Genomic DNA, 26,052 nt, shown 5'->3' on the forward strand with positions numbered 1-26,052 from the left:
AATACAGAATGTGTCAGACACATAATATTGTGCAGGAGAGTGAGAGCTCTCTAATTTAGACTACGCTCGTGGTGCTACACGCTGCAATAGAACACTAACTTTTAGTGAATTTATTTACAAAATAAAATAAAATATACACCTAAATGCTTGTTTTGGATGATTCATTCCACTATTGTGAAAGAAGTTATGGGAGATGACTAAATGTTTTTGCCTGTAGTGTCTCGCCTTATTTTGACACATATTTTGCACAGGTCAGTAGTATGATTTCAATTCAATTAATTCATTAATTCCACAATAAGACATGGAAACAACTGCAGAGAGAGAAAACAAAAACAACGTGCATCAGGTACCCTTTTTCCCCATATTTATTTGAAATTATTTCAAATGATAAAAACATGGTTGATTAACATGAAATGACCACAGGGTTTCTGGACAAGGTGAGAACAGGAGGAGACGTAACGTGCCGGGTCGCCCGTGTGACGAGTTGAGCTCACATCCATATGTTCCATCGCTTCGTGTCGTCGCCCGTCACCCACACGCCCACCACAGTACCCGCCACAATGGATTTACAGAAACAGGATCCCCAAAATGTTGGCTCGTTGGCAAAATCTCACACGCATCCATTCAGCTCAGTCGCCCTCATGGCCAAACATCCAGAGAAGTGCTACAGAGAGTCTATCGGACCGAAGCTCACCGACTGGAACATTGTTATAATCATTTCTCTTTCCTATATTACAAGCTTTTTACAACATAAAAATAGATCAATAACTATGATTACCATATTCCTTAATGTAAATATACAATATTTATTGCATTTTCAAATAAACTTGTTTCTTATTTACCTTGTTGTCATCATCTTTCCCCCCTTAAAGAAAACAAAAAATGAAAAAGCACTGGTACCGATGAGACAGATTTGTGTAAGGCAAGGACCAGCAGGGGGCGCCGCATCACTGAGGATTCTTTTTGTTCATCTTAGATTGAATGTTAGTGTTTTAAAGTCAAGCTTAAAGAAAAGTAAAGAACCTCCGTCTGCTTAAACAGTTCTCTGGCACTTAAGTGTTTCTTTTTTCTTATTTGTTTTGGTTAGCTGCTACCAACTACACTCTGTACAAACTGCTCCTTGCATAGCAATTAAACCTTTTATATCGTCCTTCTCCGGCCGTGAAGTCCTTCTATAAAAAAAGGGCCACCAGCAGCTAAAGAGTTTTTCAACCGACTTCCCTGCACAGAAAGTTGATAAATGATCCCTTATGAAACACCTCCAACACTCTGCACTGCACACCTGCAGCTCAATCACACACACTCGATCCAGTAAACAAAGAATAATTTAGTGTTGTTACCTTACGGGAACCACAGTGTGTTCGGAGAAAGATGTCAAACACATCAGGGACAAAATAAGGAATGAACCCCTTTTTAGTTTTTATATTTTTTCTGTAAAGATGCGACTCCTGATATCAGGGTCTTCTGTTTTTCATAAGTGCATAAATAAGCGTCATGCACAGTGTCTCGGTGTAGCAGTCAAAAGGGAGAGTTTGGATTGTTCTCAAGTTTGGTGTGCGAGGTACTTATCCAAAGTCAGAGTATTATCTGCAGGAGAAGGTGGTCAACATGCCTCCAGTCTGGAGAAGCAGACAGTAGTACTGACACAGAAGCTAAGAAATGTACTGCTGCAGGCAGGAATAACAGATAAAATGCAGTTTAGACACCTGCAATCCTGATTTTGTAATGGTTTTTGTTTTTCAGTGTTCCAACTTTTTTGGAATTGGGATTGTGCAAAAAATTATAATTTGTGGACAGTACACTCACTTTATTTAGAATATTTTCATCACTCCAACTTCCCATTTGATAGCTTTTTCTGACGGGCAACTGAAACAATTCTGCTTTCTTCAAAGCCACCAGAATCCATTGACAAAAACAGTAATTTTACCTCACAGAACACAGGAGTTGCTGCGTCGTTTGGTCAGTTTGTTTGTGTTATTGCGTGACTTTTGTGTTCAAAGAGATTAGTTTGGATTCACCCCAGTCACACAATAACACGGATAAAAGAACTTATCGAGACAACTCTTGTGTTCTGCAAGGTAAAATTACTGTTTTTGTCAATGTAGTCTGGTGGCTATGAAGCGAGCATTCAACAGCTTCGGTTCCTCGTCAAAAACGGCTGTCTGACGGCAACGTAAAGTGGTAAAAATATTCTAAATAAAGTGTACACTTAAACTGATATTGACTTTTTGATGTGGCTTAAATACTTTAGGTGCTGCAGCTGTCCACAGCAGTACATTGCTAAGTTTCTGTGCTGCTTCTCTACTACAGGTAATACAGCCCTGCTTCAATAAACCCAAACTATCCCTTAAAGGTGCCATGCATCATCACATAAAGATGGAAATATGAAGGCCCCCAAATAACGGAAAGTAGGGGGTGCAAAAACAATAAAGGAAGGGAGCAGGAAATCGCCCCTTTCCAAATGTAAAAATAAACAACTTCTGTCATAACTTGGCGAGCTTTCCAGTAATGCATCAAGTCCACGATGATCAAAAAGGAGAATTTAAAACATGCCGGTGCTATAAAGAGCATGTCTGGAAACTGTCCTGTGCAGCTCATGTGACTCTACCTGCTTTTGGCACACTGACACAGAGAGCTGATTGAAACCTCACCTGGCACAGCTGGAATGGCTATTTAAGACAAAACAAAACAAAAAAACATCAATAAGCCCCCCACACATTCATGGCATTATCAGTTTTAGCGGGAATTCAAAACACAGTTGAATTCTTTTCCCCCACTCAACAAATTAATGCTGACACCAAAATCACAAAATCATTCAGAATTATGAACTTCACCATTATTATCATGATTATGCATTTAAAAAAAAGGAAAAAAGATGGAATGCACAGATTTGGAAGTGTTCGGAGTTTGGTCCTGATATGTTTGAGACTCAGTCAGCAGAGGAGAAGTCTGTTTCTGACGTCCGAGTGTTGTTTTTTATTTCTTTTCTTTTTTTTGTTCTCTCGTGCAAAGACAGACAGTGACCGGCGAGTCGTGTCGAACCCACCGTGTCGTAGTGTTTACGTTGTGCTTCCAGCTGGTGGTTTTAGTGTTAGTGTGTGTTGTAGTGTGATGTGTGATTTGAGTGCTTCTTTCACCACTCCCTCTCTTTCTCTCTCTCGCTCTCCGTCTTCTGGTGCCGACCGTCCATCGAGTCGGCTGACTGAGAGTTAAAGTCCTGAGCTGAGGTCCGTTCACCTCCCCACCGGCGGCGCTGGAGGAGCTCCCCTCATCATGGCTGAGGTGAAGGAGAGACAGGAGGAGGGGTTACTATAGGTCGGACTGCCAGGATCGCTAAGTTTAGGTTTATTTATTTACACAGTTAGAATTACATAAAATGACAAAGATAACAAATAGTGTAAAGTACAGGGAGAGGCAGAAAACCAGATTGGCCTCCACCTAAAATTTCATAGTTATAAGAAAGTAATAAACTGATAATAGAAAAAACATACAGTAATTGATAACATTTTTAGACCACCTTTGTTTTCTTCAATTTCTTGTTCATTTTAATGGCTGGTACAACTAAAGTTACATTTGTTTGGATAAATATAATGATAACAACAAAAATAGCTGATAAGAGTTTAATTTAAGACCTGATATCTAGACATTTTCCACCGGTGCCAATAAAAAAAAGAGAAGTTTTATTTAGTTTTTAAGTTTTTTATTGCATTTTATTGTTGTTATTCATCATTCATGTAATCTAGGTGTTTTTTTCCACTTGGTTTCGCTAGTCTTTACAAGTCTTTCTTTTCTTTAATTTTGGTTATTATTACTACATTATTACCATTTTATTGATTTTGTGCATCTGAAAAGCACTTTAAACTACACTAACCTGTATGAAAGGTGATATACGAACAAACTTTTATTGATCATTAATCATGATTATTAATCTCGGAGCACATTTATCATAATAGCTTTCTGACTTTCTTACTGAAATTAGAGTTTAATTATCCATTGGGTATCATTACCTGTAGATATTAGAAGTGTTGTTTTTTTGTTCTTTCATTCTTTGCTTTTAGTTTTAACTCCCTAAAGGAACGGTTCAACATTTCGGTGAATTACTGCTTCCATGCTGAGAGTACGAGGAGAGGAGTAGTCCTGTCACACCTCTAAAAGAGAAATGCACTTTTAATCCTTAAATTTTATCACTTATGAATCGGAAAAAAAATACTAAAATATCCTTAATAAATAAAAGAACAGAGCAGAAATTATGCAGTTGTGCTGGAATTATTTCTTTTTGTCCAGTTCTGCTGGTTGTTATTTTCCATTTTAGTGTCAATACTGTATGAAGGTTGCGATACAAATTTAGTTTGAGTGATTGTTTCATGATTATTAATCTCGTAATGCGCTTATATGAGCAAAAAACTTTAATGATGATCATAACATTAAAAATATTCTGTACAGGTGAGCAGCAAAGACCAGAAAAAGAAAAAACATACTGGGAAGTTTAAATGATAAAATAAATAAACAAAGAGTGAAAATAGGAGACTGTGCTCGTACCCTTGTTGGTTTTGCTGGGGTAGACCTTGTTGAAATGCCTGTACTCCTCCGGAGGTGGAAGGTCTTCGATCGGGTGGAAGTTGAACTTGGATTCAAAATCATCTGAGGAGAAAAAAAACACACACAAAAAAACAGATTTTTAAAAAGTGAGAAAAGTTACAACATTTATCTTCCCTGGTGAGAGGCCTGTACTGCAGCCATCCTTACTTCCTGTTTGGTGACTTTCAGTGAGACACGTCACCTGATAGTCACGTGGATTATATCGTTTTTTAATCCCTTCATGTCCCTGTCTGTATATTTAGCATTATTTTGCTGGCAGAATGTCCTAAAAGGTTGAAAATGTGTATACAATGTCACATTGTACACTGAATAATCTCTGAACACCTTGAAAACTAAAAAATAGTAGTTAAGTATAATGAAAAGGGTTGTTTTCACTAAACATGTAATGTGCAGATATAGAAAATAAGTGTTGTGATAGCCCTGTATAAACGTGTTTTCTGTGTGAACGTCAGACTGTAATCGAGGAAGCGGTTCTGCCTCCTGATTTATTCCAGTGCAACAGGAAACAAAAAACAGAGCTGGTTTGCATGGCAGCAGTGGAATATTTGACTATCGCCAGTCATTCATCATTGTCACATCCACCGCACCAACATCACAGACTGAACCCACGCTAACAACTCCTCCGACTGAGGATTAAACACACAGCAGAGGGAGATAGGAGGAGAAAAGACATGATAAGAATAGATTTAAAAAGAAATCTGGGTGGTTTGTAGAAGTAAAACCCTTAATTTGACCAACTATTTGGATTGTTTTATTTTCCCTTCATACGTCTCAAATCTTGTTCTGCAAGGTTTTTTTTTCCTTTAGTGGTGGCACGTGCAAAAGGCCAGAGGGGTGAAAGAAGTTTGGCTGCATGAAAGTATCACAGATATTCTGGGATATTAAAAGAGTTGCTGCACCGGTTTAACACATTAAGTTCAGTTCAGGACTCTGACACAGCAGGAACACAGCTGTTTGAGGTCTTCTAGGCTTCTGGAGGAGCCTTTAAAGTTTGGCCTCAAAACTTATCAAACACAAAGGCCCTCATTTATCAAACGAGCGTAGAAACAACCGCAGATCTGAGCGTATACATCTTACAACAGGGTTCAAGTGTGATTTATCAAACGTTTGTATCTCTCCAATCACATCGTAAGAATCATTGGCTGTTGATAAATGTGGCGGCTCGAAACAAGCGTCATTTAAATGTCACGCCCTAATATATATAATATATATATATATATATATATATATATATATATATACCCGATTCAGAAGGCTCGCCTCAAGAGTTTAAGACACAGAAGGACGCAATGCGGCCAAAAAGAGGATTTTTTTTTCCATTTTCTTTTTTTCAATATCACCTTTATTAGCAAAGTGCACCGTCACAAATAACAACAGGAGCAAAATAGACATTTTACAGAAATATGCAGCGACAGAGGTTTGAATGAATGAAATAAAAGTACTTATAATTATATACTCAAACAAGTTCAGTGAATATTTGCGTACACGAGCTGAGAGCAGACGTGAGATCTGATCGTACCCTCCGCTCACGTCCAAATTGATAAATGCCGAGCCTTGCGCAGAAATGATCATACGCCCACTTTACGCTCACTTTCGGTCGTACGCTCGATTGATAAATGAGGGCCAAAGTGTGCATTGGGAGGCCACGGGGAGAAAATCTTCAGACAGGTTAATAATTAATCATACGGGTGTTACCAGATTACACCAAACATTTTACAGGAAAAGATATTCGCAGATATTGTTTAAATCTTAAATATTTTTCTTTTTGCTTTGACACCAGATCCTCCATTCGTTTTTTCAGTCGACTTTCTGTCTCAACTAAACATATTGTGATATGAAACTAGAAATCTTCTTAGATATGGCATATAAAGTTGTCTTTTCCGTCTTTTAACTCATGCAATTTTTTTTCTGGCTGCTCTATTATTTGCCTCATTTATTTATTATATCCCCATTACTGATGATTATTTATCTAAAATCTCGCTTTGTAAATATTTTGTGTGAAAGCAACAACAGTCAACAGTCTGATATTGTCACAATATCAATATTAATATTGAGGTATTTTGAGAAAGATTTTCTTTTTTCTCCATCTCGCCCTGTCTAAACTCAACAGGTGATAAATCAAATCTGACTGCTGCTGTACAGAGCAGACACTTTCAGTATGAAAATAACTCCAACAGCCACTGTGGTGCTGCGATCTGCTGTAGCAGGAACAATGCACATCTGCTCTCGTTGTGGTATGAAGACGTGCAGAGGGCTGAATTAAAAAATCCAGACTGAACCGGTGCAGCAGCCAAGTAACAACAACCGACCTGCAGTAGGTTATCGTTTTTAAAAGTGGCTCCTGACACCCGGCGGTTACTGTCAGAAGCTCAGCACGGAGAAAACGTGATCAAAACCTCATTGAAGTGACAGTACGTTAACGCAAAATGGTGTGAAAGCCCCAATACACATTTATTTTTACAAATCACACTGTTCATACAGCTGTTAAGAGAAAAAAATTAGCACTTTTCAGGCACTTTCTAGATTCCTAAACCAAAAACTTCCAGATTCCCATAGCCTTTATCATCACATCTAAATTGTTACTTTAATAGTTACTGCGGAAAATAGAAAATTAATTAATAACTATGTACACTGAGACTGTTTATTAAGTGACTGTTTTGATCATGATGGAAAAATCAGTCATGATGTACATGAAACATATGACAATAACTATCATATTTACATCATATTCCCTAGATTATTACCATGCCTACTTAAGGTTTGACTGTTGCTTTTAATAACTTCATGACTTAGTTAATAAATGCAATAAAGATCAGCATGAAACATTGTTTTTTCCTGCGTTTATGTTCCTGCTTAACTCCTGCAGAAGTAACTCCTCCAACGAGAGCTGCTGTTTTATTCTAAACATCTCATTTGTTTACTAAAACTCAGAACATTTAATGCACAAATCTTTTAGCAGCTAAAATCATGAATGGAGGAGGAGTACGCTGGCACCCGACTCACCTATGATGGACTTGGAGGAGGAGATGGAGGAGTGGCCGTTCCGGATGGGAGGGGGTGGTGGAGGGGGTCCAGCTGGGGTTCGGGAGGAGGAGGATGAGGAGACGGAGGAGGAGGAGGGGGGCGGAGGAGGTTTGCCCACTCGGCTGTGGGACTCTGAGGCCGCAGAGCTGTGGACGCGGTACGGGGGCGGGGGAGGAGGGGCGTCCCGACCGCCGTTACGGGACCCGGAGGAGGGCACCTGGGGAGCTGTGTGGAACACACACACACACAGACAGACACAATGATCAGATGACAGACATGATGTCAGCCTCTACCAGAGCTGGTCAGCGTTACCTTTAAAAGGGAACTTCTTAAAATTATTATTATTTGTGTGTTTTATTTTGTTTCGATTATTTTTTGGTCTTTGGTATTTAGATTTTTATCTATTTTATTTAATTTTCATAATTTGTTTTTATCCTGTTTTAAAAAAAAAAAAAAATTATTTGGCTCCACATGTCTTCCCATCCTTCTGAAATCACTGTAGTGCACAATGAAAAAATAAAAATAAAAATACAAAAAACACCAAGTGCAGATTACATGGAGCTTTGTCCAAAGGTCATTACAATAAATTGACTTATATAATAATAATAACAATAATTTTAAATGTAATGTGTTCTGTTACAGCATCACATGCTAAAAAAAGTAACTTAACAGTACTTTTAAAAACAGTACAATTTAAAATATTTGCACATACTGTATGTTTTAGGGTGTATAGCGAGAAGGGGTTACAACTTGCATTTCATTGTACAATGCTGCATTTTAAAATGAAAAATGTATGAACCTTTAAAGCTTTCTTTGTTGTTTTATATTGTATCACAACATATCCCAATGGCAGAATATCACATATGGCATTTTAAACTGCATTAAGGCACACCAGTTACCTTTTTATGACTCAGTAACTGCGGAAGTAAACCGGTATAAATTGTGGCTTGTGACATCAGACATTGTCCCAGATGTAGATGGAGTAACACATAATTTAAGCTCTCTTATATCTGCTTTTAAATACTATAAATAATAGCACAATGAGGAGCACAATGTGTGAATGTAAGAAGTCATGGAGGAGAAGCAGCAGAGAGAGTGAAAGTAAAGAGGAATGCTGGAATATTCCACAGGGCTTCAGGAATGCAGAGAAACCAGGAGGCCTCGTGGCGAATCGCTGCGCTGTCCAATCACAACACGGAGCTCCAACTAACAAGTGCCTTCCTGTTTTCTGTGTTCACTCTGAAATCAAATTATGAATATGTTTGCCAGTGAGCTGTAAATCTGCTCCGAGGTGGAAGCAAAGTGATCATCTAAAGATTAATTCCATATATATATATATATTCCCCAACTCTTAGTCTGGTGAGGAGGGAAAAAAGTCCCAAAACACAGAAGCAGCTGTGGATATAATAGGAAATATTAAAAGTACAGTATGTTAAGTATCTCTGCAGACACCTGGCTTCAGAAGAGGAGTGTTTATACGTTAAGCAGGAGCCAAACAAATCACGCCACTGCCCTCTGCTCTACTTTCAGACTGTCATCGACCTACAGGAGGTGTGATCGTGTGGAGGAAATGTCTCAGTGTTGTTCGTTGCACAATGGAGGTTCGGAGATAACGAGTCAGAACTTGTTTTGACCTTTGAATGAACATTCCTCCAGCTGAGATGTTTGTCTTCATCACTGGGACGCTTCAGATACTTAACGCACTCGAGTCCTTAATGTATGTGTTGATGATGAATGATCGGGCCAATGGGTTCATCGGTCAACTCAGAAATGTTTTTTCTTTTCTTATTTTAGGGAGTCGACAGTGGAGAGGGATTGAGGACAGAAATGATTGATGAATGATCAATAAAAAATGTACAAACAAATCTGAAAAATAACTAATTACACACATAAATATTAACAAATATCTAATTTAAATGTATTTCTAAATTTTTACACAACTACATTTATTTATTTATGTATTTCTGTGTCTGTATGTTAAAAAGATAGGAGGTCCTTACTTCTGCATTTATTTAATTTATTTCTATATATATGCATTTGTTTTGTTTATTTTTATAATCAATTTATTTTTAATCAATTTAATTTCATATATATTTATATACACATGTGTGTATTTAATACTGTATTTATTTTATTGCTACTTGTGTAATTTTCTGTTCTCCATAGAAAGATGAAAGGAAGTCAAATATAGAGAATAAAGAAAAGCTTTGAGTGGCGGTATTGTACAGATCTGTGTAACTAAAACCGATCTACCAAAAACAATTTTTTCCGCTGTGATGATGATTATGATAAAGCTGTGATATTTGGGTATTAAACACACAGACCTGAGACCTGCAGCAACACAATGATACCTTATCTGACTAAATTAGTCTGGTTTAATTTGGTCAGGTTACTGCAAATATATCAATACCTAATACTGCATTGTCTGCATTTTGCAAAAAATACAAAACACACAAATTGGACCCAGAGAAATTATGTAAACTGATTTTATGATATTTGGTAGCAGAAGTGTGTTTTACCTGGTGAAGTGAGGTCAAGTTTTTTTTTTAAGATAATTTTTTTGGGCATTTTTATGCTTTTTATTGATAGTGATAGAGTGAAAGGGGGTGATAGAGGGGAAGACATGCGGCAAAGGGAGCTCAGGCCGGATTCGAACCCGGCTCCGCCGCAGCAAGGACTCAGCCTTAGTGGTAAGCGCTCTACCAGTGTGAGCCACCGGGACGCCCCTCAAGTGAGACTTTAAAAACTCATGTAAAATGTAAATGAATCACTTTATAATCTGCAGACAGACTGAAGTCATCTTGGATAGTTTATCTGTTACTGGTAAAGTTGAGTCGTGCCCTCTGAGCTGTCAAAGACAGTCAAACACTGACAGTTCTGAGTGTGTAGCGTGCAAGTGGTCGTACCTGTTCTGCGTCCAGGTGGCTCTCTGGCGGGTGGTGGTGGTCTGCCACCCTGCTGTGACGATGGAGACGATGAGGGAGGGGGTGGAGGAGCATGGCTGCGTCCTTGGCTGCCACCTCCTGACGTGTGTTTTTTGTGCAGGGAGTTGTGCCTCTGTGGCAGTTCTGGAGCGCCGTCTACGTGGGACGGCCCGTTGGAGACGCCACCTGACGTGTGCGGTCTGTATGGAGGCGGGGGTGGAGGAGCTGAGGAGCCACCTGTTGGCGGTCTGCTGGAAGACGGAGGTGGCTTCACGGAGCTGGGAGGGGTGGGGCCTCTGTTGGGCGTCGGCGGGAGGGGCTTCTCTCTGCTGTGAGAGGAGGATGAGGAAGACGGCGCTTTGGGGGTCGGTGGAGCGTTGCCGCGGCCTCCTCTGTTGAAGGGGGGAGGAGGAGGTGGGGCGGAGGTGCTATGCTTCATCCCGCTGCCTGTGGAGGAGCTGCTGCTGCCACTGGAGGGGCGCGAGATGTCAGGGAGTGAAGGGCGGTGGCTGCGCTGGTGCTCTGGGGGAGAGGGCTTGTTGGCCGGGGAGGGGGAGGAGGAGCGGCCTGTGGGGGGGCGAGGGGCCGCCGGTCTGTTCCCTGGGGGCCGCAGGGCCGATCTACCCACCGAACCGCCAGATGAACCATCTAGGTAGAGGACAGAGAGATGGCGTTTAGAACAAAGCTTTTAATACATACTCTGCCCTGGCAGACAGAGCATGACACACTGAAAAATCAAGGTTTAGGTCAAAATATTTCTTAGTAAGGCGTTATAAAAGACGGTTTAAACAGTAAATAAATTATGTAAATGCTGGAAGTAAAGTAGTTACGAGGACGACATGACTACTGAAAGTGAGATAGTTGTGTAAAACCTTGAGGCACAGAAGTTCAGTGATGTTTAAACCACATCGTTTACGTTTGTTTTCACATGGGACACGAACCCCGTTCTCCTGGATGAAAGTCCAGGGTCTGCATGCCCCCCGGACCTCCCTAGCTGGCTACTTTTCCCCACTGGCTGGTGGTTTGGCTTGCACTTTGGTATGCCTTGGACACAAAAGGTTTGAGAACCACTGGTCTATAATACAGTATTATTATTAAAGTAATTAGGGTAGCAACAACCAATTTATATTCTTAATACTTATATTCCCTGAATTATTATTTAAAATTTGTCTCCTAAAAATATTTTTTGAATCATAAAATCGATATTCAATGGGTTTAGCTTCTCAAAATGCTGTTGTAAGCAGGTCAGAGGTCGCAGTCGCTCCATCTATCTGTAAATATTTAATATCTCTAAAATAAGCAAGTTCCAGCTTTTCATTCTTAATTCACATCTCTCGTTCCTCACGGCCTCGGCTACGACCACAAATACATCAGGCCCATCAGAGAGAAGTGGACCGGGTTGGGGGAAAAAAAGAAGGTCCATTTAGCTGAAAATAACTCGTGTTCATGTCCAGATATCCTCTGCTGATTCAAACATTGTGGACTTTCATGGCTTGTGGCCTTTCAAACATTCTGTGTGAGTTGTTTATTTCAATAACCACAGAATGATTGTGGAGGAAAAGAAAGAAAAGTCAAAGCTCAGTAGAAATAGTTTTCTATGCTGTATGTGCAGAGAGACTGCTGAATAAACTACTGACAGTTTAGCAACGATATTATGACGGATATTATGAGCTTGCTGCCCTCAGAGGTGGACTTTGACTTCAGGTGACAAGGACACTTGGTGCAGCCTTTACAGTTTCAACACCTTCACATCAACAATAACCAGAAAAAAGTATACAAAAAAATAAAAAATGTTCTTATTTACCTCCAACTGGGCGTAATTTTGGCACACCTCCTTGGAAAAGTCCGCCCATTCCCATTGGACCTCCGCCTCCAAAACCTCCACCTCCACCACCACCACCACCACCTCCTCCTCCTCCGCCTCCGCCTCCTGATTCTGGTAAAAAGGGGAGCGCCATGTCAATATAAACAAATATAAAAGCAGAACTTGACATATATTTTAATATTCAAATATCTGGAGATAAAAGCAGTTATTCATCTTCATGGAAGTTTAAGTGTGCAGAGAATATCCCCTCAAATATCCACTTTTCACATCAGAAAACTTGATTCAGCATTAAATATTTTATAACAAAGCAATTTATAATTTGTCCCATTAAAAAGTACTGAAGAACACAGTTTTCATCAGTTTTCTGTCCATCAGAAATGCTGGATATCCCAAATCTAAAGTGATTCTTTTTAGGTGTTTAAAAGTTTAAATTTTACAAAAACATTGTTGCGTTCCGTGCACAAACCTGCAGCCAGAAACATGGGTGTAACATTTCAGAGTGACTTTTCATTTCCAAAACAAATTACATAAAGTTTGTTCAATCATGAGTTTATCGTCTGACAATCATCTCAAAAACAAGTTCTCTGATCTTGAGAAATCCATTCATGCTTTTGGTTTATCTTGGTTCAATTATCACAACCTAAAAAAACAAAAAAAAAAACAGCTATCTGACTCATTCAACCTATGTTTATGATTATTATCAGTATTATACTTTGCAAGCAAATACTAATGCTAATACAACTTCCTCTTTCTTAAGAGAATAAAAGCGTCACAGGCACACAGCTCCTACCTTGAAAGATATTTAATGCATCCATATACCATAATTTTAAGACAGAGCACACTTTAATTAAATCTGAGCGATTTTTACGCGCTTTTCATTCTTCATTTTTTGATAATTTTGTTCATGCATTTGGCATGAATTTTGGCAAGATTGTGTATTTTTATTTGATCTCATTATTTCCAGCTCAGCTCCTGCAGTAAGGCTATAATAGACTGTGTACAAACAATAGTTAAACTCTTAATGCATAATCAACACTGCAAAGCTAAAACATGGTATAAAAACCTACAAAAAAGAACCTTAATAGGTTTAATTATTGATCAATTATGCACACACAGTGCTGAGCTGCATGTCTTCTAATCTTAAACTAAACTAATCTTCAGGTTCCAGGATGATGTACACAACCTCTATGTGACATCCACTGTTGACCTGCCATCTCCCCCTGAAAATCACCGCACGCAACCCCCAATTCTCAATAAAATGGGGCAGAATTATAAGTCTGTAGTGACATTTCTCTGTAGGTAGATTTCATAATAAGCAAACGGTTACATAAATTAGTTTTGCATGTGTGTGTGAAAAGAAGTTGCAGTGACTCACTCTCTATAAGGGGACTGCTCCGGTCGTTGACCACGCCGACCTTCTTTAGTCTGGCTCCTTTGCAGATGTCCGACAGCAGCGCTCCTCTGCCTTTAGTCTCGGATGAGCTCAGCTTCGGAGGAGTCGTGTTCGCCTGCGGAGGAGGTTCACAAATATACGAATCAAACCTCCCGCTCCTCTGGTCTGAACCGTAATAGTGGAACGTTCAGTTTGTTTGGTTTCACACTTTAAAAGAGAACCTCGGCTTGTAAACAGACGTCACATGACTTTTGGTAACTTCTTCATCCTGCCTGGTTTGAGATTTTAACTGAAGCTGAATATTTTGTTATGATTAACCTTCTCTGAAAAAACACAAATAGGAAAACATGATCTTCAGCCCAGACTCCAGGTTTCTCTTTTTCCAGGAATAAGTAACTGCACTACAGATCTCTTAGAAGAAATAATTAACTTTTCCTCCTGGCTAAACAAATCCAACTACTGTTCTTCTGTTGTCACTTTGAAGTGCTTATATAGTGCATTAATATTCCTCAAAACAATCCAGCCAAAAACAATTTACTATCATTATTATAATCAAGTCTATTTCTTCAAGGCTGAGTCAAAGAACAGGAAGCTGCTCGCCTGTAATTTTCTACAGATGCTGATTAGTGAACTGAAAAAGTAAGAGTAACAGATTAAGTTTCAGAAATACAGGATTTAGTTCAAGTTCTTCATGTTTATGTTCTTTATTTGTCACATGCACAACATTTTATCCCATTTTCACTACAACATTGTTCATTGAAAATAAACAAAAGGAAAATCATTAAATTAAAAATGAGACTTATTGTTTCTTTGACACTTTTCTTCTAGAAAAAATTGAGAGCATACTCTGTAAAGTGTACTACTGCTGTGCGATTGTAGTGTACATTATATTAAGTTGCGTTCACATGAGGCTCACTTTAATAACTTGTTTGTGTGACGTCATGATAGCGTCAAGCTCCGATATGTAGCACAAGTAGACTTTATTTTTCACATTTAACGTCGGAACAATTTGATGATAAAGACATTTCCAACTGCACTTGAAGGCAGCTTTATTTACTTCAACTCGAAGTAAATTTATTTATTGCAACTCGAAGATATGCTCGAAGATTTGCAAGACAAATGATATATCAAAACGTGCAGTTTGATCGGGATTGGTGTGCTATTAAGTTTCTCTATGAAATATGAATTTAAGTCGTTAAAAACTGAAGTGAATGGGACGGCCGAAAAAAAATGAGAGAACAATTGGAGATTTTCAAACGTCTACTTCTCCGGCATAATTTCACCTAGAGACTCCAAACTTCAAACAGTAGACACAAGTCTTGTGTATTGGTGTATTAATCCATATTTCGATATGTCATATAGTTCATCGCGCAGAGTGTTGAGGGAGAGAAAAAATTGTCAAAAAATAAATTTGAAAACTGCGCTCCAGGCGACAAATTCCACTCTACCAAAATAAGTTTGGCCGTAGGACGCACAGATGCGACACCAACACGCACCAACAGCCCCATTGACTCCCATATTAAAAACGCAGGAAGATTTCTGTAGAAAAGCATATTTAACAGTTTTTCAGATCGCTCTTACAAAGCTATTTCTTCATTTTTGTTCACAAAAAAACATATATAGCTGTTCAGGAAGAACTCAGGACGCTCAAGTGAAGTCGGATCAATGATAGGTATTATGTTTTTGCCAAAAATGCTTTCTGTTTTCCATCAGACTTTTGATGACAATGGATACGTCTTGTGTTGTCCATTTCGCATCCACGCTTCCCTCACTTGCGCCGTTCACTTGCGTCTTAGTCCCGCCCACCGGGGATGCATTGAGAGACGCAGGGAAGCAAAGCGAGGAGAGAGGAAACGATTTAAGAGACATGGGACGTCCTTCCCTCCAAAGCATCACATGAACCAACGTCCGTTTTAATGACGGCGGCAGCGGATCACAGCTGGAAAATCTCAAGTGGTTTAATTCTGCTACACTGATCTGCATATTCTCCCAGTTTCTGTTGTTGATTGATGCAACACCTTTGCAGTGTGATGTGATGTGATGTGTGTGTGTGTGTGTGTGTGTGTGTGTGTGTGTTCAGTTTGGTCACTGACCTGATTGAAGGTGGGGGGAGGCGGGGGTCCTGGGGGAGGAGGGGGAGGGGGAGGAATAGGCATCCTGTCCCTCTGTTGGCACCTCTCTGTGTGGGGGGGTAAGGACTGGTGACTTCACCGTCTCAGCAGGGACGACACACGCTGACTCCTGCAAAAACAGACACATTTTTATTTGATCAAGCAAAAAAAATGATCATTCAAGTACAGAAACATTTTTAATGTGCAGCCTCTCTGGGACGCAGCTGTGCCTTGGAGGTCAGGTGTAAAAATCCTGTTCAGTGAACTATTCAATGTCCACTCTGCTGTGGCAAGCAAACATATTTCCTTTCTTGGGCACAATAACGTCTTTAATGCGTTACAACACAAAAATTCAAACATTTTTGGTATTGTTAGGGCCACTGAAAGGCAAGAAGCAAAACCTTCATCAAAGCATGTGTTTTTGTTAGCTTGGCCTAATGTTTAGGGACATTTTAGTCCTTTTATCTGCAGAGTCCACAGGCAAATAAACCATTTCTACTAACAAGATCTGTCATAAAGAAAGTTAAACATTTAAGATTTAAATGTGCATGTAGGTTCGTGCCAATGTTTAACTCTTTTCCTTGATGCACTCCAGTGTTAAGGAGATTGTTACACTTTCAGGTTTTGTCACAGTTAAAAACCCAACAAAAACTACAATCCTATTATAAATGATGGCAGGGCCGTTCACAAAATAACTGTCTGCAAAATAACTGAGCGGCAGCAATTAGTGGATGAAGTAATAAGTAGATCAACAAAAAAATAAACATCAATTACTTTGATAATAGATTAATTGTTTTAGGTTTCATGCATAAATAGCAGAAAATGCTGTTTTTAGCCTCTCAAATATGGAGATTTAATGCTTTTCTGCGTTTTTCATGTTATTCAAATAAATAACTGAGTTTTGTACTCACAAAACATGACATTTAAAGACATGTTTCACTATTTAATCAAGAAAATAACTCACAGAATAACAGGCAATTAAAAATAATCGTTACAGCCCTGGTTTTGCACAATATCTTAAGATTTGGTTTTAGTTTGCGCTCCATTTGGATATAAATCCTACCACTGACAACATCATTTAACTGAGCTGTGCTGCACAAAAGTCAACAGAGGTGTGAGCGGAGACAGAAGAAGCAGGAAAGATAAAGAAGTTAAGTAAAGTTCAGTATCATCTCTGTGGAAAGTGGAAGTAATACAATACAAGTCTACCCGGGATGATTCACATGATTTGTGACAGGAATAATATGAAACATGACTCAGATGAGAGTCAAATATGAGAGAAAACAAAAGATGTCAAAAAACAATCCCTACAACTACCAAGAATAAGACAATGCTCTATCTGTGATGATGGACTTTCTCACCTAAATCCAATATGCAGTCGTACCATGATCATTGCTCATTATTTTCAACGTCACAATGTTTTTTTTTAATGAGGCTTAGAGCGAATAAACTCACTCCACCTATCTGCAGAACAAAACGCTGAACAGGTAAAAACATGAGATCACCAGGATTAGTGGCAGTTGCAAACATTTTTCTGCCAACATGACATGGACGGCTACAGACATGTTTCACTCTGAATCTACAATGTTTTAGTCCCCAGTGTGTCCTTAAAAAGGGCATTCTTGGGAGAGGGAAGCAGTTGCTGAAGCAGCCGCAGTGACGTGCGGAGGGAAGATGACTATTTTGATGACGATGTTAAAGTAAAAGACAAATATCTAAGCTTTTTTACTAAAGGATGTTGTTCTGTTGATCCTTAGATTAAAAAATCTTGACATCTTTTGGATGCATTACAATGAAAATCCTACTTTGGTGTCCTTCGGCACTCTCAGCACCTCACAATCCAATAAGGACTGAGAGGGCTGCGAGCAATTATAAAATGGTTATCAATGCATAATGGAGCTTCAAAATGTCTGATATCTATACATGATCCAGCTTTAAATTTGAGTCCGTTGATGATATCGTTTATCATAATAATTTCTTGTTACAGGCCTACTTTGGCCATCCGATTTAATTTAGTATTCTCTTGGATGCAAAATATATGCAAGTATGGTTCCATGTATGAAGCGATAAACACTAAAGTATATGGCTTTTGGACGCTCTGAACCTGCAGCGTGAGGCTGTCTCAATGCTTTATGGAGAACCACTCTCTATTGGCACTGTAAACATATAGGACTACGCTACAGCATTCGAGAAAAATTTCACAAAGTTGCTGTATTAGTTGGTATGGCAACCCAGTCGTTTTCTGTAGGAAAAAGTGGGCGAAGGCATCAATTTTTTCCTTGCATGTTGCTTAAAGTCCCAGTTTATTTGCAGTGTATCACTGCAGACTCTAATGTACCTGGGGAATCTGCAATCTCTGGTTTATTAGCACCATCCTGACAGCTTCACCACATAACAGCTCAACAGTGTTGGCATGTGGTGGGCTGTTTAAATTTCCAATTATTGACTTTTCCGTCTGAATCATAGACTGTTTAAGAGAGGACTATGTAGCTCCACTTCCTCCCACTGTATAACATCAGGGCCTTAATATCTGAATATAATACACAGTCTGCACAGTAGTGACAAATAGTGGAGCCGATTTATCGAGTTCCTGCCCAAACACCACCCAGACCAATCGCATGTCAATTACAGCCGTCAAACATGACGTCACAGCCCCGTTTTATTGGACCAAATCGAAACCAAACTTATCAGAAAAACTAACACTTGAACATCAGCATGAGAAGAAAATCTACGTTTGTAGATTCATGTCTCATGTCCCATCCACTAACATGGAGGGGGCGGGGTTAATAACCTATGTGTCAGCCCGCCACCAGGGGGCGATCAAGATGTTTTGGCCTTACTAGTGGGGAGCTGTTATTTCATCCATCTTTGTATAAAGTCCGTGGTCCAAATATATCGGTAATTGCGGTGAACAGGCTTATGGTGGTCGTAAAATTTTCACCCTCTAACTCAAAGCAAACTGTCCGTGTTAGCTGTTCCTATGGATAAACCTCCACCTGAAACTGCTCTGAATGTGTCAACACAATGATTGAGGTCACTGGATCTCCCCAAACCAGTTAGCTGTCTGGGCCCATTGTTGGCTGATGCAGGCAGGCAGCGTTGGCTCCTCACCCCACCCTCACCCTCCACTGCTGCTCCATTCCTCAGGCAGCCTGGCTGAGCGTTGGGGCAGGTTTTCAGCGAGGGAAACCAAAGGAATCTCGCCGAGCAAGCTCGCCAGTCAGTCAGTCAGTGACGCGATTTAAACAAAAAAGGCACAGAGACAGAAACTGAGTGGGGGTTATCCATCCTCTAGGAGGAAAAAGAAATGCTTTAAGATTGACTCAAGCCACAAAGTTACGAGTTAATGTAATTAATCAACTAACAATCAGAACAATTATACAACCACTATTCACACACCTCACACGTCATTCTGTTTGTAATTGAGATGCACAAACCTGTCACTAATTTGAAAGATAAAACCATGGTTTATGTTACATTTAGTGCTAGAACTGTAAAAAAAATAAACTGTTGCCCTTCCTGGTGTTAAATCTGATTTTACATCCCTCTTCTCCTAAAGTAGAGCTGCAACATTTAGTTGATTAACTGTCTTATCCCTTAGCAGACATTTAATCAAAGAATGATAATCAATTAATCTTTCAAGTCATTCATCAAGTAAAAATGGCAAAAAGTTGCAGCTGTAGTTCAAGCTAGTGCTAAAAATATACAACTATTTTGTTTCCTCTGGTAATATCTTATGGGAATTTTCCATTACTGTGACATCTTACAGACATGATAATGATATTAAAAAATAATGGCTTCTTGTAGCAGTCATTACTTTCTATTTTTGGAATATCTGGACTCTTTTATTCTGCATTACAGCTGATGCCAAATAAAATATGTTCCTCCTCTTGCTGACACAAGTACTTTGCAAAAACATTAACAGATGTAGGAATTATGGAGTGTCTTAAGGGGATAAAAAAGTACAAAATAGATGTGTCTGGATACAGAACAAGTGGGGTTGTCTTCTCTTCTTTAGGCACTGCAAGAGTGAAATCTTTAAATAAAGATGTAACTTCAGTGAGTCCATGTTTTCAAAAGTTTCCCTGTGGTGGAGAGCTTGATACAGCAGAGAAAACATTAAGGCTTCTTTTAAGGGACTTTTAGTGAGACATGTAAACACCACACTGGATGGTTTTATGAAGCAGTCATGTTACATTTTTATGGGACATTTATAGGAAGTTATTGGTTCCTATTGCTTGTTTTGTTGACTGACTTCATATTTTATAAGCTGGAAGCAGTGAAACTTTGGCACTTCTTCTAGAAAATGCTGTTAATGATTGACTTATTATTAAAATGATTGCCAATCAATATTGTCTGCACAGACTTAACGATTAATCGGCTTCAGCTCCAGCACTTCCCATTGAGGAACATGTAGTTACTGACTTACATAGGGTAAAATAAAATGGAAATATTAGGCTGAGGTTAAGTCATCCTAATAAACTGAACCACTGAGTTGCAGAAATAATTGAATTAGTCAAAATGGGGAAAAGAAAAATGGGAGAGGTTTCCCTCACTTCAAACCAAAAATGCGGGATCAGAGACAGGTCAGAATTTACTGTAATATTAGATGGTAATTTAGATTTTTTTTCTGACTGATAGCTGACCCTTTTAAACCATCATTTAACCAGCCACAGGATGTTTTTTATGATTATTTTTGTACAAATAGAAAAAATAAAAATGAAAGCTATGATATTAGCAGAAAAAGTAACATTAAACATTATTTCCCAGTGCTATGTTAGGACTTGCAAGTTGAATGTTGGGCTTTTCAATAACTTTCTCCAATGAAAGGCACATGTTGTTGCACATATCACCCCCAAAAGTCTACCCGTTTAACTGAAATTCTGATTGTCGTAAAGGGTAAATTATTAGCATTTCTAAATACGACTTACTTCAGTTTAAACTATATTGTTACAATGAGGTCAGTTTAGGGCTGAGCATCATCCAAAATGTGCCTGTGACTGATGCGAATTGCAACATTTTGTCAATTATGTATTTTTCAAGCAAATGCCTGTTATGGTTTTCAATGTCAGGACTGATACAGTTTAAATGTCTGAGGTTTTTGTAGAAATTTTTCTTGCACTAAAAAGAAGTACAGCTTTGAAGTATTGTTCTGGCGTTGACACCAGAATTTAAGTATTGTTTGAAAAGTTTTCAATGATACCCGCCGCTGTTCAGCAACTCTTTTACAAAGAAATTCCACTATATTGGAATAATGAAGGTCCATGTTACACTGGCTTTGCTTCTTTTACACTGAACCAGACAGTGACTTATTATTATTAACCAACTGTGTTATTCTATATATTATGGTGGCTTTCTGGGAGCAATAGAGGTGCAAACATTAGTTTCCACCTCTAGTGTGTTTGTGAGCCAATGCAAACAAACAAACCTGCAAAAATTATGGGTTAATCAACTACCTGAACCCAACCAGCAAACCACCAACTTTATGCATTATAGTAGAGCTCTGAAAAGACGAGGGAAGGACAGAGATGGACAGCGTACTGTGCTCCCAACGGGTGTGCACGTTTGAGAGAGAAAGAGGAAAATAAAATGCAAAAATTGAACTATAGCATGCAATGTTAATTCCCTATAAAGTTCTCTCAATGCTGCTTAGTACATAACTAAAATGAGTAGAATTTGCCATGCAGAGCTGCTCCTTTTACATACATAGGCTTGCCTCTGTTATGGCTCTGTTACCACTTCTGCTGCTGGTTCAGGGGTGAAATGAATCTGTCCCCCTTTTCCACCTATGTAACATTTATACAGACAGTGCAGCGGAATAAAGACAAACTATTCCTGCCGTGTTTTAAATAAGTATAATTTTGTTGCAAATGTTTTTTTTAGAAAAGAAGATTAAAGCACACTTCTTGCACATATCTATCTGCAAAAACACATGGAAAACTAACAGCCATACACTGATAAAACCAACAGGCCCTGACCTCTGACCCCTAAAATCTGACTAAGCCTTTCTACTCAAGATCAAAGTGGAGTGACGTTCATAAGTAGGCCATGATTGCTGATGTTTGGCCTCCATTAAGCTGTCAAACCAAACAGCCATTTAATGGAAAGAAGACGTTTCCTCGAGTCAACAGTGTGACGCTGCACAGGGAAATACAGCCAGGGAGGGAGGAGGGATGGAGGGAGGGCTGTACGAGGAAGTTAGATGCTTTTGTGGTCAAGGAAATATATTGAGCTAAAGGCCTGTGGCTCTGTGTGTGTTTCTAGGCTTGGTAAAGCCAAAACATAGCCTGCTTTGTGTGCTCGTCCCCTTCCAGGACAAATCGTGCCATAATAACATTCTCGTCAGCTGAGTTGTTCCACAGTGTAGAAAAAGCATGCAGTTAATCACTCAAGTATAAAACTATAAAATTCTTTGCACAAAACCTCAACAACTAGCTACCTGTAAATAACCTGCAAATGCATGTACATAATCTAGAATATACTCCTGATTGTACGCATGTCTGTCTTTATGTTTGACTGATAAATTGTGCATGTTGTTGGACATATTGCAGACTTTCCTGCACGAAAAAACATCCAAACCAACTGACATAAAGTAATTTGGGGGATACACTTAAGTACAGATTTGAAATACTTTCCATTAAAGGCAGCTTTATACTTCTACTTCACTACACCTCAGGGAAATATTGTGCTTTTGACTTTGTTTGCTCATGGTTTTACATAATAAACATATGCTCAGTTTACAAAGCATGATGCATTCATTTGTTCAGAGTAAACTGTCCATCAGCATAAAAAGTCATAAAAATGTGCCCATTTGATTTTACAAAAGTAATGTAATGATGAATAAACTGCTTTTACCTGTTTCCAGTGTGTTATTAACTTAGTACTTTAAATTTAAGTACACTTTGCTGATGCATACTTTTAATAAATGATTAAAGTGTTTCAACAGTGTGTTTTTATTAGTTTTAATTATTTAGTTAAAGTATGCATCAGCAATATGTACTTAAGGTAATGAATGCAGTACTTTTACTTGTAGCAGAGTGTTTCCATAATGTATTATTTACTTAGTACTTTTAATTCCTTAAGTACATATTGCTGAAGCATACTTTTGCTAATAAAAAATGCAATACTTTTGCTTGTAACAAAGTATTTCTACAGTCTAGTATTAGTACTTTTAAATTATTTAGTGAAAGCAAAATGTACTATAAGTAATGAATGCAATACTTTTACTTCAGTGCTCACACAGTGTGTTATTAACTTACTACTGTTAATTCCTTAAGTACATTTTGTAGAGTGTTTCCACAGTGTGGTAATAGTACTTTTAATTATTTCGTAAAAGTGTGTTTCAGCTATATGTACTTAAGGTAATGGATACAATACTTTTACTTGTAGCAGTGTTTCCACAGCATTTATTTACTTAGTACTTTTAATTATTTAGGTAGATATTTAGGCCGATACATACTTTTACTAAAGAAATAAATTAAATGATTTTACTTGTTGCAGAGTGTTTCCACAGTGTATTATTAACTTGATACTTTAAATCTAATCACATTCTGTTGATACATACTTTTACTTTAAGTAACGTGATGAATGCAATACTTTTACTTGAAACAGTATTTCCACAGTGTGTAATTAAAATATCAGCAATGTTCTTAAGGTAATGAATTCAGTATTTTTACTAGTAGCAGAGTGTTTCCACAGCATGGTATTAACTCAGTACTTTTAATTATTTAAGTACATATTGCTGACGACAATGACTTCCTTTAAAGAAATAAATGTCTAAATGCAGAGTATTTCCATAGTGTGGTATTCGTGCTTTTATTTCTATAAGTACATTTTACTAATAGATACTTTTACTAACGAAATAAATGCAATACTTTTACTTGTAGCAGTGTTTTCACATTGTGATATTAGTACTTTTAATTATTTAGTTAAAGTATGTATCAACAATATACTTAAGGTAATAAATTAAAAACTTTTACTTGTAAGTAAATGTTCTTTAAGTACATTTTGCTGATACACACTCTAAAGTAACGTGATGAATGCAATATTTTACGTGTAGCAGAGTGTTTCCCCAGTGTGAAATTAGTACTTTTGAATCCTTTAGATAGTAATACTTACTATAAATAAATAAATAAATGCACTATTTTTACTTGTAGCAGTGTTTCCCCAGTGTGGCATTAGTACTTTTAATTATTTAGATACATTTAGCTAATACTTACTATAACTAAAGAAATAAATGCATTATTTTACGTGTAGCCGAGTGTTTCCCCAGTGTGGTATCAGTAGTTTTCCTGTACTAAACGACCTAAGAGCTCAGTGAACAGGCTTCCTCGGGCCTGGGCAGGTCGTCCAGCCGCTCCCAGGTGAGGAAACAAACATACCTGCTGTGGCTGAAACTTAGGTGGAGTAAAGTTAGCTTCCTGAGAGACTCGAACAACTGGACGTCCACCTCAACAACATGAATGGAAAGTGCCGCTGTGGCGAATCCTTCGTCGGTGCAGTTTGACACAAAAAATTAGGATGGGAGGGTGCTGGCAAGTCCTGGTGATGTAACTTAACGCCGCCGGAGAATCAGAGCCAGGCTAGCCGGCTAGCGCTAGCTCCTCTCGGCTAAAGCTGCCGAGCTAGCCGCGGTTAGCCTGTTAGCTCCGAGCTGTTTACTCTCCAGCTGTCAGTGTCAGCGCAGTCCGACCCACTCTAACTTCTCCACGACGCTCCTTAGACAACACCAACCGTATAGGAGACACTTTTTGACAGTTTCCAGGGAGCAACGGAAAACTTTACCCGCACTCCTGACCCGCGGGCAGAGCCATACTCGCCGTTAACTCCGTTTATCGGTCCCTTCTTGGAAACCCGGAAACGGGCCGACAGAAACAAAATGGAGGTAGAGTCTAAGCTGCGTTCAAGGGCCGTCGGAGATTCTAACTCTCCACCAGATTCCCGATTTACAATCATGGAAAAAAATATTAGACCACCCTTATTTTGTTTTTTCAATTTCTTGTTCATTTTAATGTCAGGTAGAACTAAATGTACATTTGTTTGGACATATATATGGATCACAACAAAAATAGCTCATAAGAGTTTAAATTAAGGGTTAATATAAACAGAGATTAAGACTGTTTATATTAACTGACTGTTTTGATCATGATGGAAACAGACTCACAGAATCAATCATGATTTACATGAAACGCATGACAATAAATCTTATTTACATTATATTTTCTAGATTAAATTATATTTTGCCTACTTTGGGTTTCACTGTTGCTTTTAATAACTTCATTACTTAGTTAATAAATGCACTAAAGATCATCATGAAACAACTTTTTCATCCTGTTTATGTTCAAACTCCTGCAGAAGTAACTCCTAGCCATTTTCTATTTTTCCATTAATTCTGGGAGGATTTCTCCAATAATCTGAATGTACCCGCCCTGAGTTATGGTAATAATACATTTGGTTTGATTTTGGAGGACAAAAAATTGATAGTACTAGCTAAATACTTTATACACAAATGTAAATGTAAATTCCTCAAAACTATTACACGTTTCACAACTTTTTATTAAATAATATCCATTTGTTAAAATTCTGCGCTGCTTTAAAGTGCCGTGGTAAATTCCAACTCCCAACCATACCCGATTTATTTACGATAATATGATCTGAATCTGTAGTACAGGAATAAAAAACAATGGAACATTTGCACATTATATAACCCCCCCCCCCCCCCCCCCCCCCACACACACACACGTTATATTAAAAAAATAATATTGCCCATATTAAAAGGTATTGTACGTTATATTGACATTATAAAAATTAAAATTTCATATGATATATAAAAAAGTGCAGATTATATTGAAAAAGTAATATTGTCCACAATATTGAAAAAAAAATAATTAAAAATACTAATAAAATTTGACCCCCACATAATATTGAAAAAGTAATATTGTACATTATATTAAAAAATAAAATTCATATAATCTAAAAAAATCAGAATCACGATATTCAAAGGAAATATTGCATATGATATTAAAATAATTAATTTCATATGATATAGAAAAAGATTTCACATTATATTAAAAGGTAATATTGCACATGATGTTAAAAGATAAAATGTTACGTGATATTAACAAAACATAATATGACACAAGTAATAATTCACATTTTAATAATATTCCACATTAT

At 38.2% G+C, this 26,052-nt stretch overlaps 1 protein-coding gene across 1 annotated transcript; it reads right to left on the reverse strand.

The window, feature by feature from the left end:
- Nucleotides 1–1,562: 1,562 nt before the first annotated feature.
- Nucleotides 1,563–24,766, reverse strand: wipf2a (WAS/WASL interacting protein family, member 2a). Its single transcript, XM_059331848.1, has 8 exons — nucleotides 24,258–24,766; nucleotides 15,859–16,006; nucleotides 13,748–13,880; nucleotides 12,352–12,483; nucleotides 10,530–11,195; nucleotides 7,603–7,848; nucleotides 4,540–4,641; nucleotides 1,563–3,277 (listed from the first exon to the last, which is right to left on the reverse strand). Exons 2-8 carry the CDS (start codon nucleotides 15,919–15,921, stop codon nucleotides 3,234–3,236), a joined length of 1,386 nt encoding a protein of 461 aa, XP_059187831.1. The 5' UTR covers nucleotides 15,922–16,006; nucleotides 24,258–24,766; the 3' UTR covers nucleotides 1,563–3,233.
- Between the last annotated feature and the right edge of the window lie 1,286 nt (nucleotides 24,767–26,052).

Source organism: Centropristis striata, chromosome 1 (genome assembly GCF_030273125.1).
Source record: "Centropristis striata isolate RG_2023a ecotype Rhode Island chromosome 1, C.striata_1.0, whole genome shotgun sequence".
Classification (NCBI taxonomy): Eukaryota; Metazoa; Chordata; class Actinopteri; order Perciformes; family Serranidae; genus Centropristis; species Centropristis striata.